This window comes from Tachyglossus aculeatus, chromosome 16 (assembly GCF_015852505.1).
Source record: "Tachyglossus aculeatus isolate mTacAcu1 chromosome 16, mTacAcu1.pri, whole genome shotgun sequence".
NCBI lineage: Eukaryota > Metazoa > Chordata > Mammalia > Monotremata > Tachyglossidae > Tachyglossus > Tachyglossus aculeatus.
The window spans coordinates 28,838,056-28,857,203 of NC_052081.1; the positions used below are offsets into that span (position 1 = coordinate 28,838,056).

Below are 19,148 nucleotides of genomic sequence, written 5' to 3' on the forward strand. Positions count from 1 at the left end.
AAGCAGTGCAGCTTAGTGGAAAGAGCAAGAGCTTGGAAGTCAGAGGTTGTGGGTTCTAATCCTGGCTCTGCCCCTTATCAGCTGTGTGACTTTGGGCAAGTCACTTCACTTCTCTGGGCCTCAGTTACTTCATCTGTAAAATGGGGATCAATACTGTGAGCCCCACGTGGGACAACCTGATTACCTTGAATCTACCCCAATACTTAGAATGATGCTAGGCACACAGTAAGCATTTAATAAATATTATCCTTATTATAATAAAACAATAAACAGACACAATCCCTGCCCAGCTTAGAATCTAGAGGGGAAGACATATGTACAGCAGTGCTGTGGGGCTGGGAGGGGGAGATAAATAAAGGGAGCAAGCCAAGGTAATACAGAAGAGAGTGGGAAAAGAGGAAAGGAGGGCTTAGTCAGTACCCTGGGTGTTCCTTGTACTGTCCTTCCCTGCCATTCTTTTGCCAGCCTTTTAGCCAAGCCTGTTTAGAAGAAGTCTGAACACTACTTTGGCTACAACCTCACTATCTAATACAACGAGTACAGCGCTTTTCAGATGGTAGATGCTTAATAAATACCATTACTACCACAGCTACAAATGTGAGGCTGATGTAGCTATATGAATTAAGAATTACTTCAGTGAATTACATAAAATACTATAATACTAATCTATATATAAATTTCTCTTTAAGTTATGGAAATATGGAACTACTGCAAATGTTCAGGTATTATGTTAATTTTACAGCTACAACTGAGTAATAAAATGAAAACCTTTGAAGTCTAAGTCTTTCCTATTGCTCATATTGCTACATATTGCCAAATGTGCATAGCTACACAATATCTAAAATGAAATAAATTATAAATGAATATATTTGCCAGCCAAGTAAAACTAAAATGGCAAAATGCAATATGAAAAATTAGGTTTTCCTATACATAATTTATAAGATTCTTTATCTTTTCTCCATTCCTTAAGGTTTAGCAATTCCCTCATCCATTCCCTCAATTGCCTTTCCCTCTCTCCTATTTTTCCCCACTCCTTTCTATTTTCATTCTTCTTTTAATCTGATCTTTACTATCCATTTCCATCCTCCTCCTATCTTTTTTCTTCAGAAATATCTCCTTGTGTTTCTTCTGTCAGTCCTCAACATGCTTGCACCCCCTAATGGTGTACCATTTGCATGCTTGCCAGCAGTCTGTTAGGAATTTAAGAACTTTGCCTAAATGTAAATAGATGACCAAACACTTCTCTCCAATGGCTAAATAGACTTCTGATATGGCACCCTTCAACGGTGAACTTGCTAAAGCCTAACACTTTTTGTTTATCTGGACTTAACAAAATCTATGAATATCAAAAGACACTGTCATTGCCTTCCAGAAGTTTATAATCTAACACCCAAAGAGCAAAAGAAAGTCCATGAACCCATTCTAGCCCACCCAGTGCTTGTATCTAGTCTTTGAGCCTGATTCAGACTTGTTTGCATTCCAATCACTGGTGAGGGGAAGAATCCTTTCCACACACCGGGACCCTGAAGTACACAGTATAGGCTTAGTGGAAAAATCATACTTCTGGAAGTCAGAGGACCTGAGCTAAAATTCAAATTCCACCACTTGCCCTCTGTTTGACCTTGGGCAAGTCACTTAGCTTTTCTACGCCTACATTTCCTCATCTGTAAAATGGGTGCTCTCCCTCCTAATTACATCTCGAATCCTATGTGAGTGCAACCTGATTACCTTGTACCCAAGTTAGTGCTGAGTATAGCACATGCCACATAGTAAGTATCTAACAAATACCATTATTGTTATTATTAGTAGTAGTAGTATAGTAGTAGTAGTAGTAGTATTACTATAACCCACAGTATCTACTACGGTCATCTTGGAGTAAAAACAGAACCATCGTAGGTAGAAGTATTGCACTTCTAGAAGTTCAAAATCCCTAACCCCTCCCTCACTTTATACTAACCCATAGACACTTACTGAAAGTGGCCTTTGAGTGTAAATAAAAGCCCACCCTTGCTTAAGTAGTCAAAATGTAATGGATTCCTGGAACCATAGCCTCGTCGTCTTGGTCCCATAAAGATGCATAAATGGATATAAACTGAAGACTGAGACTAATATCATTGCAGCATGCTATTTAATTGAAACAATCTTCCAGTATTCAGGATTTCAGAGTTGAGTATTGATTTACTGAGTCTTAATTAAAGATATGCAATTCGAATGACATATAGAAGAAAGGGAATTAAGTTAAATGGGTTCCTACGGTTTAAGCGTTATTAAAAAGGAAACTTTTAGTAAAAGTGCTATGTATCCACCTCCACAATCTATAATTACACATTTTTACGCTTACCACATTATTCATTATGTTTGTCCTCAAAAGGATGTTATACTATTCGGAATATATTTTTAGCTGAAGAGTTGAAGTAACTTACAAAGGTTTCCCAGATCAAGGATCACAAATATTAATGGGGTAAAATGCTGGCTGGAATCCGATGACCTTTCTCTCTTATCTTTATTGGATACTATTCAAATGTTTATGCTTCTGCCTGGTGGGAAAATTAATCATGGTATAATTAAACAAAAGTCTAATCCACTGAAAACTTACGAGAACAGGTGGCAGTTTGCCACTCCAGGCACTGTCCATATGGAAAAGAGATTATATATGCATTGGAGTCCACACATCGTTTGGTACTGCTACACCACATACACTCCATGCCATTGCTCGTGCAGTTGGAGCAGGTAGTTCTTAAAGAGCATGGTTTCTTGCATGGTCTTGCATTCTGATTTGGACTAACTGGAATAAACCCAAGAAAGAAGAGACAGATGTTTATTTTTTAGTGAAAACATTCTCTACTACTTTTTAGAAAAAGCTTAAAAAGAATACTTCATTTCCAATATGCTTGCCCATAACTTTCCTTTATGCAGGAATGCACAATAACTTTACAGTATAACACCAAAGAGAAATCATTTAAAATACTTTTAACTCAATTCTGCATTTGTAGTGGCTTAGCGGATAGAGCACGGAGCTGGGAATCACAAAGTCCTGGGTTCTAATCCCGGGTCTGCCAATTGCCTGTTGCGTTACTTTAGGCAAGTCACTTAACTTCTCCATTTCCTCATCTGTTAAATGGGGATTAAAACTGTGAACCCCATGCAGGAAAGGGACTGTGTCCAAATCGATTTGCTTCTATCTACCCCAGCATTTAGTAGAGTCTTTAGCATACAGTAAGCTCTTAACAAATACCACAATTATTATTATGTAAATATCCTTGTCTAGCAATGAGGACAATTCCAAAAGAATCACCGGGAACTGAACATTTTTTGAATATCATATTTTTGTGAAGGTAATATTCTACAAGGTCTTTTCTTGCTTACTGAGAATTTTGCTTACTTTATTTCAAACAATGAGAAAGAAATGCTCATTTGGTTGCCCTCTAATGGCAAACTAAAATGTGCAAGAACTCAAAAATACAATATCTTTATAGGTTCAATTCATAATTACATACAAGGGTGAATTTTTCTTTCTAAATATGTCTGAAAATGAATATGAAAGTCTGGAGATTGTTTTCTATTTTAGTGTGCAAAATGAAAATTTTTGGCTAAAATTTGTACATTTAAAACTGAAACAAGTATAGTGCGATCTGAAAAAAGATAGGCTTACATAATACAATGCCCCATTAACAGAGTCCTAACATAGAACACAGACCCCTTTAACAATCCTTGCAAATGTATTACTGTGGTTAACTGCCATAATATATTTTTTAATACTACCAACCTATTGGATCAAAAAGGATTACATCATTAATCTTCCTAACTAAACTTAAATAAATACCATAACTGATGAATATAAAACAAAGGGAAATGATTCAACAATTGAACCTTGTGTAATCATGTAATACAAGATAATTGATAGCAATTGATAACCATCCAATCTTATGAACTACTTACCAACAGGCTTTTCACAAACAAGACCATTTGCCATGGATGTGCAGGGATTAGCCTTTAGTCCTGCCACTTCTGCCCTTTCTAGGTATGCACAGAATCCAGAGTCATTTGGTTCACCAGGAAGCCACTGAAGGGTTGTATTTGTGAAAGGAGACATGTCTTCCCAACCCCAGTAGGAAATGTTGATCTTGCGTAAACCTACCCATGGTGATATCTTCTGCACAACAAACAGGGTGACAAACAATTGGTCAGAACAGATTTGTGATCCATACTGGAAAAATGAATTCTGGGTGAATGCAGAGACCCACTGATGGATTAAAACAGTTAGCACAACAGAGACTTCCTATTCCACACCTTCAGGTTTATATGGAATCAACTATATAATTCTGATTGAAGTCTGGGAGCCACCTTTCTGGGACAATTTTTTGATTGCCAGATCATCCCTTGATACCATGCAATTTTCCTAACTCGCCAGGAAAGTTATACTCTGGGAAGCCTTGTTGTGGGCAGGGAATGTTTCTGTTTACCGTGATATTGAACTGTCCCTAGCACTAAGCACCGCACTTTGCACACAGTAAGCACTAATAAATACAACTGAATGAATGAAGCCACACTTCTTGTAATATATTTAGAATTTAAGACTCTGTGTTCTAATCCTGAATCTGCATCTGACCTTCCGATGACATTAAACCATCTTCTGCTTTGGTTTCCACCCCTCCTTCAAAGACACCTAGTTAAAAACTCTTTGAATACTGAATAGGAAATACTGAGCAATGAATGTACCCCCAGTGAAACTATTATGATAACAAAGTAATCATACACATGCACAAACACCTCATGAGGAAATATATGAACTCACCACTGATTTTCGATTACATTAAAACCTGAAATGTATATTCAGTAGAGGCATTATGATTTTGCCTGCAAGGACCCATTCATTTTCAACTAATCTATCAAAAGATCCAATAGAGAGGGAGAGAGAGAGAGAGAGTGCCAAAGCACTGTTGAGAGTGTACAACTGTAAAGAGTTGACCCCAGAGAGTTTGAAGAAGGTGGCCTCTCTGATACTTTTCGTCAGTCTCCCCCACGTAGTCTCTCCCACACCATGTGCAGGACTTTCTGCTAAACAATGAATATCTTTGTCACATTAAATACAGTAGATATTTTTTACTACTAGGCTTCTTCTTTAGTGTTCCCCAATCTGAAAGATGGAGGAAATCTTTTGAGGCCATGCCTCTTTTCTTCCAAACACTTCCCACACCTCAGCAATTCCTCCATTGCAGTGCTCACAATTTCTTAACTATTTTATCAGATACATAGCAGATGAATTTCATTAGCCGTTTTACAGCAAAAAGTACCCCATTGCACTTTAAGTTTTAATCAAAGCAATACACTGAGTACTTTTTCAGGTCCAGTATTTATATTCTTGTTCCCCACTAATTTTTTGAATCTACTGGGAAAATGATTCTAAAACTTGTCTTGATTGCTGTGGACCTAGGTTATTAAGAAATTTTAATGCAAGTCAATTTAAAGCATTCCATTTAATTTACACTAGTCATTTTAGCCCTTCTCTGCAACAACCGAAACAGACTACTGGCCTGGCTTAAGATATTTTTTTGAATTACTAAAATATAAGATTTAAGGTTTGAATAATTACAGATACAAATTCTGATTTTCAAATCACTGCTCTGATGCTCATGATACTGCAAAAATTATAACCTACTACAATATTTTTGAAATCGTTAATGTTAAGAATTGATGTCAGCACTTCTTAAATATTTCAGATGAAGGGACAGAACACACAATACAATGGCTCAGTTTGCATTTGTGAGCTATCTGTAACAGACAATTCATCTAAAAAGAAATCTGGACTTCTACCATGTGATATTTAAAATTTTGGGAAAAAGGGAGACAAAGGAAATTCATGTAAATTCTCAGTGTGCTTCTGTGGCAGCTGATAGCATGTTTTGTCTGTCTGATACAGAATAAATGGAACTGGACAGGCAGCTTGAAATGAAAGAGAAATTACTTTTTTTTTTAAGACAACTTATGGCAGTCTGGCATAAATCACTGTAACATTTCATTACAAGTTTTTGATAAGTAAATGATTTTTTAACCCAAGATATCCCTTTAAAGCACATGAATTTGTCTACCTTTGTGACGGGAGGTGAGTTATCTCAAATTTGGAAAACTGGACTGGCTTGGCACATAATTCATTTAAATAGAGATACACTTGGCGGGATGTCACCTTGCAGAAGTTTCTGGTTTTGAAATCTTTCTAGAGGCTGACAATCCAAAAAAAAAAAAAATAACCATCCCCTAATCCCTCACCTACAATAAAACTAATCAGCAAATCGTCAACTCTACAGTTTCTTGTACATTACCACATTTATACACTTCTATAGAAAAAGAACACCACACAAATATTAGTTGGAATTCTGACATAATTAATAATAATAATTGTGGTATTTATTAAGCACTTACTTTTTGCCAGCCACTGTACTAAGCCCCGGGTGGATACAAGCAAATCGGGGCATGGACTGTGAACAATTTGATTAGCTTGTAATCTACCCCTGTACCTTGAGAAGCAGCATGGCTCAGTGGAAAGCACATGGGCTTGGGAGTCAGAGGTCATGGGTTCTAATCCCGGCTCCGCCACTTGTCAACTGTGTGACTTGGAGACCGAAGACCCTAACCTAGCAATGACTGGCAAAAACTAGAGATTTTAGTTTATAGTGAACCACATTTGTCAGGTCTCATTTTAGCAGACAGAGGAATTGAACAGTGTTACAAAGCAGAACATTGCTGCCTTGTTTTTAGAGAGGAAAAATCCCAAGGCTATATAAAAAGAGAGCTCCAAGAAGAAAACCATGACTTTATTCCCTTTAGATGAACCAAAGCTGTGGGGCCTTGTCAATGTCCAGCACATACTATTGTGCTGGGACTTTAGTACCCAAATGTGTGTGGTTAGCCTAACTGTGATTAACATTTATGATATTTTAGCAAAAGGATTTGGATCATTGTGGACTGGAAGGTCAGCCTCCAATGCTTATTCAAACCCTAAACGACTCCAGTAAGCAGAATGTGGGGAGGAAAATGCTACCAGGATCGTGATTGGGACCCTCCAGGTAACTGATTTGCAGACTGTTGGCATCACTGTTGAGAAGCAGCGTGGCTTAGTGGAAAGAGCATGGGCTTGGGAGTCAGAGGTCGTAGGTTCTAATCCTAGCTCCGCCACTTGTCTGCTCTGTGACCTTGGGCAATCCACTTAACTTCTCTGTGCCTCAGTTACTTCATCAGTAAAATGTGGATTAAGATTGTGAGCCCCATGTGGGACAACCTGATTACCTTGTATCTACCCCAGTGCTTAGAACCGTGTTTGGAACATAGTAAGTGCTTAGCAAATATCATCATCATCATCATCACGTGTTGAAGATAGGAAACAACTTGACCAATTCCATTCTTGTTGTCTGTGGGCACTAGCCAGCACAGAGCGGCAATCCTGCCACTGTAGCAAAGGTCCTAAAGTACTGCAGGGTCACAGCAATTAAGGCAATGACATGCCCAGACGAGCTGTCAATGGTGTGGTCATCTTAATACTAACTGATTGCCATGATACGCTTTAATCAATCAATGTGCAGAGCACTGTACTGACAGCTTGGGAGAGTACAATAAAACAATGTAATAAACATATTCCCTGCCCGCATGAAGAGCCAGCCACTGGACCACAGTGGCCTGACAAGTAAATTACAGCTTGATCTACCAGGCACAGCATCCTTGTGTTCATGTGATTATCCATGCTTTTTCCGTGACTCTTAGCTCTTTGTTTTTCCTATCTCTCCAATGCCTCTCTCTATAATAATCGTCTAGTGGAAATATGCCTGCATACACAATGTTTGGGATACGCATTCTCAAGTGATAAACAGTCCTACAAACTTTGAAGATCAGAACTCTGTGCCTCACCATCCTTGAAACAAAGACCTCCTTAAATTCAGAATGTCGCATTTCATGTTATCATCCACCTGGAATTGAAGTGTAATGCAGAACTGAACACTTGCCCCACGGCAACGAACCGCTTTTAATCCAATCTTTTCATTCTACAAAACTCAGCTTGCCTTGAAACTATCACAATTTGAAATGACTTCTGAAATTATAATTTCAGAACCTCTTAATTTGATAGTCATTGAAAAGCGCTAGTTGCTGGGAGAAAAATAAGAGGCAATTTGGAAATATCCAGCACCAAATAAATGTGCCACAGTCTTCATCTTTAGCTGGTTCATTGCTGAAATCAGTTCCACCTTGATTTCCAAAATACTAATAGGAAGGGAAGTGAATTTAAGTTTAATGAATGGTTTACGGTATCTTAAAAAGCTCTGTAGTTCTTAACCATAATATCTAATCATATATAATCAGAGTTACCTGAAGTGTGTATTTCTGTATTTCATCCAGAACAAATTCCACTTCTTTTGACGCTGTTAATGAAGCAAGGTTTCCACTCAAATTGTAACAATAAAGCTTTGCATTGTCATAGTTTTCCCTGCTAGAATTGACACGAAGACAAGCATCTCCAACATGACTCCATCCTTCTCCACAAAGATGAGCTAGTGAATAAAATGCAGAAAATGAATTTCAAAGTTTCTACCAAAAAACACTCATTTTCTGATTTCTAAATTTCTAATAAGGATATGTTTTAAGGCAAACAAAATCATCAATGTTAGATCAATTCCTTTCTTATAATACACTTCAAATTTAGAACGTTCAATCTTGTTAAAAGTGTTGCAACTATATACGATAGGCTACGATTTCTAAAATTCTCTATATTTGAGAAGAGCATAGCCTAGTGGAAAGAGCATAGGCCTGAGTTCTAATTCTGGCTCCACCTCTTGCCTGCTGTGTGACCTTGGAAAAGTCACTTAACTTATTTGAGCCTCAGTCTCCTCATCTGTAAAATGGGTATCCAGTACCTGTTCTCCCTCCTACTTAGACTGTCAACCCCATGTGGGACAACTGATATACTTTTATCTACCCCAGCTCAAAGAGCAGTGCTTGACACATAGTAAGTGCTTAACACAAACACCATTAACTTTCCTGGAAACATTTTTATATTTGCTGCCTTAATGAATCCAAAAAATTCCTCATTATAAACCTCCTCTGGTCTTAAAAATGCTCAAAGGTTTGATACAGTCAAATGAGTATCTCATTCTAATAAGACAATCACTTAATTGATATCATCTTTGAGGCCCATGATCAATCATTCAGTGCATTTATTGAGTGCCTAGTGTTTGCAGAGCACTATACCGAATTCTCAGAGGAATACAACAGACAAAAAAAAGATACAATCTCTGCTCTCAGTGAGTTAATAATCTAACTAGTTAATGATCTAATTTTACTGATAAAAGGAAAAAGAGATTGTAGATGAGTGAATAACATGCCAATAGTTTTTTTAATGGTATTTGTTAGGTGCTTACTATGCATCAAGCACTGTTCCAAGTGGTGGGCTGGATACAAGCTAATCAGGGTGGACCCAGTCCCTGTCCCACCTGGGGCTCAGGGTCTTAATCCCCATTTTACAGATGAGGTAACTGAGGCACAGAGAAGCTTAGTGACTTGTTCAAGGTTGTTCTTCCATAAAGTCCTTCACATTTTTGGTCCAAGGTACCTTATATGCTGCTATCTCTCGCCCTATACAACTTGCAAAAAGTGAGCTCTGCCGGGCTATTCTTCCTAGCATTTCCTGGAGCTGAAGTTTTATGAGCAGGATGTTTCCTTTGGTGGGCTCAGGATCCTCATTTTCCCCTCCTGATCATTGAGAGTCCATAACTATTAAATCTCCTTCAGAAAATGATGCAAGGCCCATCTGATCAATCCTACTTTGACCTAGCATTTTTAAAAATCAACCAAGGAAATAAATTACTATTGCCTTCCTTGCACCATTTGTTCATTATGCTCAAGATCAAGGTGATTGGCACCTCCTACAAATTTTAAAAATAGATAAATTCCTGATGCATCTTTGTATCTCAATTAAATCATCATAAACAATGCATCGGTCTAGCCTTCCCTCAAGTATTCACCACACAGACAGTGGATGATTGCTCTGGCATCTTTTTGGCTTGAATGTCATGAAATCAACCATGCAACTGTATTTATTGAGCACTTGCTGTGTGCAGAGCACTGTACTAAGAACTTGGGAGAGTATAATATGGCCAAAAGACAATCTCACTCAATTACCTTTCATTGATTTAAGATTTAAAATGGCAGGTACACATTTCTTACATCATGAATTTAAATGGTAAATATTACCCATGTGACATTCGACTTTTACATGCTCTTGCATTAAATACAGATATTTGCAACACACACCACTTATATTTTACATACCTTAAAAAATGAACACATCAACAAATTTAAAAAACAGGATAAGAGTGACAAATAGAATGACACTGCATGGAGAATGTTCTAGTTAAAAGCCTGTATTTTGACCAGAGTAAAAAAGAATCATAAAGTAAGGAAAGGTTAATTTTGCACTTCTCACCAGAAAAGTATCTTGCTGGTCACGATTTACAAAAGTAAACTTCATAGGGAAAAATTTCTATTTTTTATTACTATTATTATTTTATATTTTCATTATTGCATTTGGTAAGCATTTACTACATGCTAAGCACTGTAACAGATGCTGGGGTAGATACAAGAAAATCAGTTTGGACACAGCTGCTTTTCGCCATAGGGCTCACAGTCAGTCCCCATTGTACAGTGAGGAAACAGAGGGACAGAGAAGTTAAGTGATTGGCTTAAGACCACACAGTAACAAATTGGCAGAGCTGGGCTTTGAACACAGGTTCACTATGCCATGCTTTACAGTAGGACTTTCACTTAAATTACTATAGTTGTCAGCTGGGACACTTATATTTCTGTACCTGGTAAAGCCTGACATTCTTGCTGCCGCTGATCCCACTGGCAGTTGAGGTTTAATGAACAACTTTTGCAGCTGGTCAGCTTATTACAAATCTGTTCATTTCTCACATGGCACTTGGTGTAGTTTTTGACTGACTAAAAAAAAAAAGAAAAAATTAAGGGTTAATTTTCACCTTTACAAAGGATTACACAGACAAATCGGAGAACTATCTGTCAAGGACCTACCACTCCAAATCAACACATGCAGCAATGAGTTGAATGTCTACCTGGAAGCCCCAAGGCAACATGTGACCCACTGCTAAGTCATGTGAAGCCCTCACAGGACAATCAGCCAGCAGCAGCAGCACTGAAACAGAAAGATATAGGCAAGCTCCTGCTTCTGTAGCTGTCAGAAGCTGCTTCTGGCATTTCTGCCAGAAAATACCCTTCAGGCCATTCCCTGCTCCACAAGCACCTCAGGAGTTTCCTAAGTAGCAGCAGCCTAGAACTGGGTTACCAGCTACTTTCCTAACTAGATTTTCAACTGACTTTGTGACAGGGTTCTATGCCAAAGGCACTAAAAAAACCCCAGTAATCATTGATTGGATGTTCTTCCATCATAGAAATCTGGATAAAAAATAAGCTACAGGGAAAGGAATAAATGGCCACTTTTAGGGATAGAAAAACATAAATAATGGGGTTACTCGGGGAACTGTGCTAGGACAATTTTCATTTAACGTAGTCAAAAATGACTTGGAAGAAGAAATGGAGAGCAGTGAAATGTCAAAATTTGCAGATGACACTAAACTCTTCCAGGTGGTGAAATGTCATGCAGATGGAGATAAACTGCAGGAAGGCCTCATAAAGCTGAGTGGGCCAAAAATGGTAGATGAGCTTCAGTGTAAACAAGTGAAGGTGATGTTCTATGAGAAAATGATCCAAATTACAAACCCATGATGCTGGGCTTGGATCACCCACAATTCAGGAATGAGATCTTGGAGTTATTATTGACAGTTCTTTTACATTCCTGGCTCAATAGATGGCAGCAGCTAAAAAGGCCAACAGATTGGTGGGCATTGTCAAAAAGTGGGTAGGAAACAAACCCCAAAGCAGAAAATAAAGCACAGTATGTGCTTACCTATTATGATGTGTGCAGCTCTAGCATTACTGCTCTTGTTACTGTTATTATTATGAACACAGCCCTGCTGTTGGTCTAGCTGTAAAATTCCCAAATAAGGAGACTGTATCCTAGGCCTGTGACGGTCAGCCTACTCGAGTGCAATCACCAGTTATCAATGTTTCTGACTGAAAAACCATCTTGGGTGTACTGCAAGGTGGACACTCCCAGCGAGGATCCTGAAGTACACCTGGCTAATGGATACAGCAAAGGCAGTAACTGCTTCCAGGGCAAAGCTATTTAATGAGCACATAGTGCAGAGCACTGAGAGGATACAATCCATAGAGTTGGGAGACATGATGCCTGTCCTCGAGGAACTTACAATCTAGTGGAGGTTGATATCTTTAGGACAGCTTATTAGCCAAGTGCTACGGATAGCCTGGCCATTAGTGGGTTGTGTCTGTACAAAACGTATGCATTCATTTCAAATAGGTCGCACACCTGCCAGGCTGCCACTCTGCCAGCCTGGGGACCTGGGAACCTGTCGGAATTACCTTCCTTGAACATGTTCCAAGAACAGAAGCAGCAACATGGCCTAGAGGATACAGCATGGGCCTGGGCGTCAGAAGGACCTGGGTTCTAACTAATCCTGGCTCTGCCACGTGTCTGATGTGTGACCTTGGACAAGTCACTTAACTTCTCTGGGCCTCAGTTCCCTCATCTGTAAAATGGGGAGTAAGACTGTGAGGCCTATGTGGGAAAGGGAATATGTCCAACCTGATTTACTTGTATCTACCCTGTGGTGAGTATAGTGCCTGGCACGCAGAAAGCACCTATGTCCATTAGTTTTAAAAAAAACAACTTCATGCAGTGCCTTGCACTCAGCAGGCATACAATAACTATACTTGAATGGAAAATTTTTGCATGGTTTAAGATACACTCTCCTTTACATTACTGCATAAACATAATCACAGGAGCATCAACCCTCACACTGTTTTGTAATGATTGACCCAAACCTCACTTGTTGTTTGTAGGTATTCAATACATTTATAATGATCTTTCTAATACAATTTTTTTGGCTTTACAGAGTTCTCGTTCTAGGTTCACTAGGATACAGATTAAATATTTTATAATTCTGTACAAGAATCATCTGGATCATCTCCTATACATCAATGATCAAACAAAATTTCTATGGAGTGCCTTATCAACATGTAAAAATAGGAAACCAAGTAGCACTATAAGGCAATTCAGTTTAGGGATGGGAATCATTATCCACATCAACCTACTTTTTTTACTATTAAAGACTGCAACAAATACCTAACTGGAAATCTAGTATAGTTGTTGAAATTAAAGTTCAATCACATTGTCAAACACATTTTTTTAAATAAGAAAGAGTTCCATTATTTTGAAACTACCTGATTTTCTTATGGACCTACAGAGTAGAGGCAGGGATTGTCTCTGTTGCTAAATTGTACTTCCCAAGTGCATAGTACAGTGTTCAATAAACTAAGTGCTCAATAAATATGAATGAATGAATTAGAAAACAAACACCAAAAATAACTCATTACTTTTTTGATTTTTACTAGAGTAAACTGACAGGAAAAGTTTAAAATAAATATTAGCAAGATAAGCAGCTACTGAACCACTCTATCCCATATATACTCTAATGCAGTAAAAAAATGTGCCTTTATCAGGTAATACATACACACACAGAATTCATACTAAAAGTTCACAGACCTTTCTGTGCACATTGGTATTTCATCTGGCTTTATCAGAAGAGACAGTGACAAACTATCTAACAGACACAATACCAAGAACTTAAAATTACAAGGGAATACCATCTATTCCTTGTATTATACTGCACTAATACTCTCCTTGGGAAAAATCATCACCAAAACCAAATTCTTAAGCCAGAAAGATATTTTATGAACTAAATTCTCAACATTCTACATAGAATTGAATTTTAAAGATTATGTACATTCATCTTTTCTTTTGCATAAATTTCTAAAACAGACTAATTCCAGGATTTTGACAATATAACAAGAGATTCAAAGGGCTCTATTTGTTTCAACACTGTTCTAATCTAATAATGTTCTAATAAAATTGTTATAATAGTGTTTTTATTATATTTCCACTCCTAATTTCCTCAACTCCGATTTCCAAATTACTCTTTAGAAACACCTCATTGGTAATTTGTAAATAGGAATAGAAATGGTAATGTATATTTTTATAAAGCAGTCAGGAAACTTCAAAGTTATGACTGAATGTATCTAAAATGCTTTATTGTGATTATAGTATACGTTACCTAAAACCATCTACCTCTAATATTTGTGCAATACTGAAATACCATCATTACAATTTTATCTATCTTCTATTTTACTTTTCACCTTCAGAATATTATTTTCACATAGCATCAACAAACATATCACCCAATTTCATAAGAATGCTCTAGACTTTTAGGTAAATCTGAGAAGTGGGTTTTCTCTTTTTTCCTTGATTGCATATGTAATCATTCTTGCTGTTAAGTTTTGACTTATATTTAACCTGACAATGTTTCCAAGGATTCCTACTAGGGTCTTCGGTCTTCTAATTATATCACAGGGTGAAACCAAATTTAATTATTGCTCCTGAAAAATGTGTAGTACTGACAAATGTAAATCATTAGAGGCGGTCCTATCTACTTGCAGCCCTCTTTTCAACCCCATTAAAAAGGAGATTGATAAGTTCCCTGCACACACAATAAGTGCTCAATAAATGCTGGCAGATTGATCACTATCTTCCACAGCGTCATCCACAGCATCAGGATCAGCTTCTATTGAACACTTACTGAATTTGGGAGTACACAATACAATTAAAAGGCTGAGGTCCTGCCCTCAAGGAACTTACAATATGAATGAGATAGGCAAATACAGAGTATAGACATACAATAAGAAACTGGACTAAAATTGATAAAAATAAAATCATCAAAAAAAAGTGTTCGGCACAAACAGCTATACATAAGTGCTAGAGGTGGCTGGTGGGCAAATATGACCATGGAAGGCGGAGATTAGTAAGTGAATACTTCTGGAGGCACAACATGGCCAGAACTGTGGATCCCGCACTGGTCTTAGCTGGCGCTCACAGTCTTAATCTCCATTTTACAGATGAGGTAAGTGAGCACAGAGAAGTGAAATGACTTGTCCAAGTTCACCTGGCAGACAAGTGGCAGAGCCAGGATTAGAACCAATGTCCTTCTGCCTGCAGGCCCATGAAATATCCACTAGACTATGTTGCTTTGCACATAGTAAGCACTCAATAAATATCACTGATTAATTGATTGATTGAATTCTGGACAACTGCCACTGAAAACAGAAAGAAGGTGAACATATGAAAATATATTAACTTAGTAAAAGATTCAAATTTTCACATCTCATTTGTACCGACTATTTTTATCGTGTCTGATGTACAATATGCAACGTCATTAAATCCTGGTATATGGTGAGCCAATGGTCACAAAGAATTATGAAACTCAAAGTCATGTATTTAAAACACTCACCATACTGCAGTTACTGTTTGCTGAAATGCACTTTTTATCATCACACCACTGGCACCCATTTGTATTGGCAGTACAGCTAGCACAATCTGCATATCTGTAACATCTGTCATCTGCAGCAGCTGTAATTCAAATGGGACACAAAAGAAATCATTGGGGATAAAGAGAAAATGGCACAGGAACATTTCTTAACTTCATTTCATACATTTGTAACAGCTGTCCTAAGATAGGAACATCCACTTTTTGATTCTGTTTGACCTTCAGTCGAAGAAGTTACCAAATAGGAAATCGACCAAATAGGAAATCGACCATATAGTTTCCTTTCATTTGCACTGTGAATTGGTGTGTTTGGAGCACTCTCTCTGCAGCTCAATAACTTCTGTTCTGGGTTAGGGAAAAGTTCAGAACTTTAAATCTTATTACTTGAATTCAATGGATCACAGGCTTTGGAATGAGTCAATCCACTAACACTGGACCTCTGCTCATGTCAATAAAGCTTCGTTGTGATGGACCTGAGAGGAAAATGGGTGACAACAGGGTGCCAGAACAGCTGTCTGTGTGCAGAGCTCTTGGGTCAGTACTCTGCACAGAGTAGGCACTCAATAAGTATCACTGATTGATCCAATGACGTGATGAAAGCAAAGACATAAAAAGTATTTTAAGGAGCAATAAAGCACCATTTTAGACAATTCAGCTGCACAGCAGTCAAACAAGGAGTGGCTTCATTAAAATGGAAGCTTCCAGAGGGCTGTGAGATTAGGTAGCAAGAACAAATGTAGCATCCAGTACTGTAAACTGGAACATATTTGCATACATCTTAATGTGTGAACAATGTCACGATCATCAGTTTCCCATCAGCCTACCATCAAACTTACAGTTACAGTTACACTTCATCATTAGCAATGTCTTTTCAAATGTGAACATATACATATACACATAGATATGTACAAAGACATACTTGCTGACCATTCTAAAACATGCTATAGACTTTCAGAAATGAAATACATGGATTGTTTGAGAAGTCGACAGTGACTTTCAGAGTGTTCAGTCTTCTTGGTAGCAAAACATTACACAGAGAAAAACCAAATAGAAAATTGGGCTGTCGTTACATCAGAAGAAACACTATTAAAGGAATTCCCACTCCAACTTTCTGCAGGGAAAGTGAAGCTTCCTAACAAATACCAAATTACTTGGAAATAAATTAGAGAAGGAAATTTCTTTCTTACCTGACTTTGGGGGGCACTTTGCTCTGAGAATGTTATTAGTATGCCCAGACTCCCAAGATTCACAGCGATTCTTGTTCCATAGACATTTTATCCCTGGGCCAGCATTTTTACAGAGTTCTTCATTTCCAAAAGCCTCACAATTCGGAGGTTTGTACACAAGGATATCATTAAGTAGTACACTAGAAAAGCCTCCAAATATATACATAGACCTATGGAAACAATGTTAAAATATCTTGAAGAAATAACATGAAGGAAATCCACTTTTTCCAATTTAGAGTTATCAATCAAACGTATCTACTGAGTGCTTTCTGTGTGCAGAGCACTGTACTGAGAACTTGGGAGAGTACACTATAACAGAGTTGGCAGACGTTCCCTACCACAAGGAGCTTACAGTCTAGAGGGGGAGACAGGCAATAAAATCAATTAGGGATATGTATATACATGCTGTGGACTGGGGGTGGGGTGTGCTACATGCACCCCCCATGTGGCTTTTGAAAGTCCAGGCAATTTGTTTGCTGAGTTACAAGTCTTGTAGGATAGGAATTTTGGAAGATTTCCCTGCTAAAAATTTTACAAGGCTTTTTAAAGCTGCAAAGCAATGAGTTTCCAGTTTGTCCAGGTTTGGAGCTAAGGTAAACTATGTGAAGAGAATGAACAAGCATAACATAGGAAGCAGCACTGCTTTTAGGCCTCGAAGGTGAAATCAGTGCTGCATTGCTTTATCTCATATTTCTACAATCAGTAGAGTTGACTGCATAAGTAGAAATCAGACTTATAGCTTTTCTACTGTAAAATAAGATTCTCATTTTTTTAATAAGTGATAGGTAGAGTTAGGGAAGACCAAACTGACAGAAAGACATGTTAGAATGTACCTGACCTGTCTCTTTTTCCCTTTTAAAATTAAAGAGGCCAATACCTAATAATCTCACAATTTTGATCTCATTTACAATCCAGATTCATAACAAAATCAAGGCACCTTGATCAATGTCATGAGACCATAATAGATGTGCAATACAATTTTTCATTAAAACAGATAGGATTTGAAAACCCCCCACAGAATCAAGGTTTTTTTAAAGTGAAATCAACAGAATGTAAATTTATGTTCATTTTACATAAACCTGGAAGTTTTGTTATCTATCAGATCCTTCTGAATTCCTTACAGCATGATCCTGATTGCCTGAAACCAGTTACGTTCTTCCACTATATTAATCCTCAACTTTTCATTATACGACTCATTTATGTGGCATCTTTTCATAAATTTTTTTCAATTCATTCTAGGGCCACAAAGTCATTGAATAATACCAGAAAGAAAAACTGGCCAAACCGTCTTTAGGAAACATACAGTGTTATGATTCTAAATATACAGAAAAGTTGTGAGTAAATTTATTCTAAGTGCAAAGGTGACACAGGTTCTAATCCTAGTTCCACCTGTGGTGTGACTTTGGGCAAATCACTTAACTGTTCGGTGCCTCAGTTTCCTAATGTGTAAAATAAAGATTAAACACCTGGTCTCCTCCCCTTTAGACTATGAGCCTAATGTGGGACAGAGACTTTGTCTGATGTAATTATCATGTATTTACCCAATGCTTAGCAGAGTGCGTGGCAGATGTAAGATACAATAACAAATAGCACAATTTGTATTCTCACAGTGAAATAGCACTGATGAAAAAGGACTGCATAACATGGGCATGAACTGTCATACTGACTCACACTGCAAAGATTTGCAAATAAAAGCAATTTACCCATTACTGACAACTGCAGAATGTCCAAATCTGTTGACATCTCTATGAAGATTGGGTTTTCTTAAAATTTTCCATTCATCACAAGCTAAAGAGAGAAGGAAATTCAAACAAAATTTAACAAGATTAATTGTTTTCTACATTTCAGGATTTAACTATATAAATGTGAATTAACATTCTGTGCTACACAACTTTCAAAACCAAAAATTAACCATAGGAAGCTCTGAAAAAGATTTTCTGTTTTCACTGTAGACTTTAACTTTACCTGCCTTTAACTGACACTGAGAAAACACAGACCACAAACTCACCTTTAAAATGAAAAGATCTCTCTAAAATAATACAATTCATTGCTACATAGTAGCATTTATTCCTTCTTAAAGTTCACTAAGAAAAATCTCCCTGCTTTGTGGCAATGAAAATGCTACTGCTTTAAATCAACAAACTATTACCTGGGCCAAACGGCATTCTCACTTTGATTCATTACTTTTGTCTTGGTTATTAATCAAATGCCAACCAGGTACCAGTTTCCCAAGGCCAGAGAGCATCCATATCTAAATACTGTCTTTGCCACTGTAGCTGGCCATCCCTGAACAAAGGATGATTACATGCCCTTGTTCTCTCCCTGGTTTACCAGAGTAAGCCACAAGAGTATAATCATCCAAAGCAACGGAGGGCACCTCCCAAATACCTCACTCAAATGAACACTA

The 19,148-nt window shown here is 37.7% G+C and overlaps 1 protein-coding gene across 1 annotated transcript in view; it reads right to left on the reverse strand.

Moving 5' to 3' along the window:
• ATRNL1 (attractin like 1) overlaps positions 1-19,148 on the reverse strand; it is a 602,420-nt gene that overhangs the window by 475,132 nt on the left and 108,140 nt on the right. The window contains exons 11-17 of the mRNA XM_038758614.1: positions 18,445-18,529; positions 16,703-16,911; positions 15,480-15,598; positions 10,851-10,983; positions 8,356-8,537; positions 3,940-4,153; positions 2,597-2,785 (exon numbers count right to left, since the gene is read on the reverse strand). Of these exons, the coding sequence (XP_038614542.1) occupies positions 2,597-2,785; positions 3,940-4,153; positions 8,356-8,537; positions 10,851-10,983; positions 15,480-15,598; positions 16,703-16,911; positions 18,445-18,529 (1,131 nt within the window). The remainder of the gene's footprint in view (positions 1-2,596; positions 2,786-3,939; positions 4,154-8,355; positions 8,538-10,850; positions 10,984-15,479; positions 15,599-16,702; positions 16,912-18,444; positions 18,530-19,148) is intronic.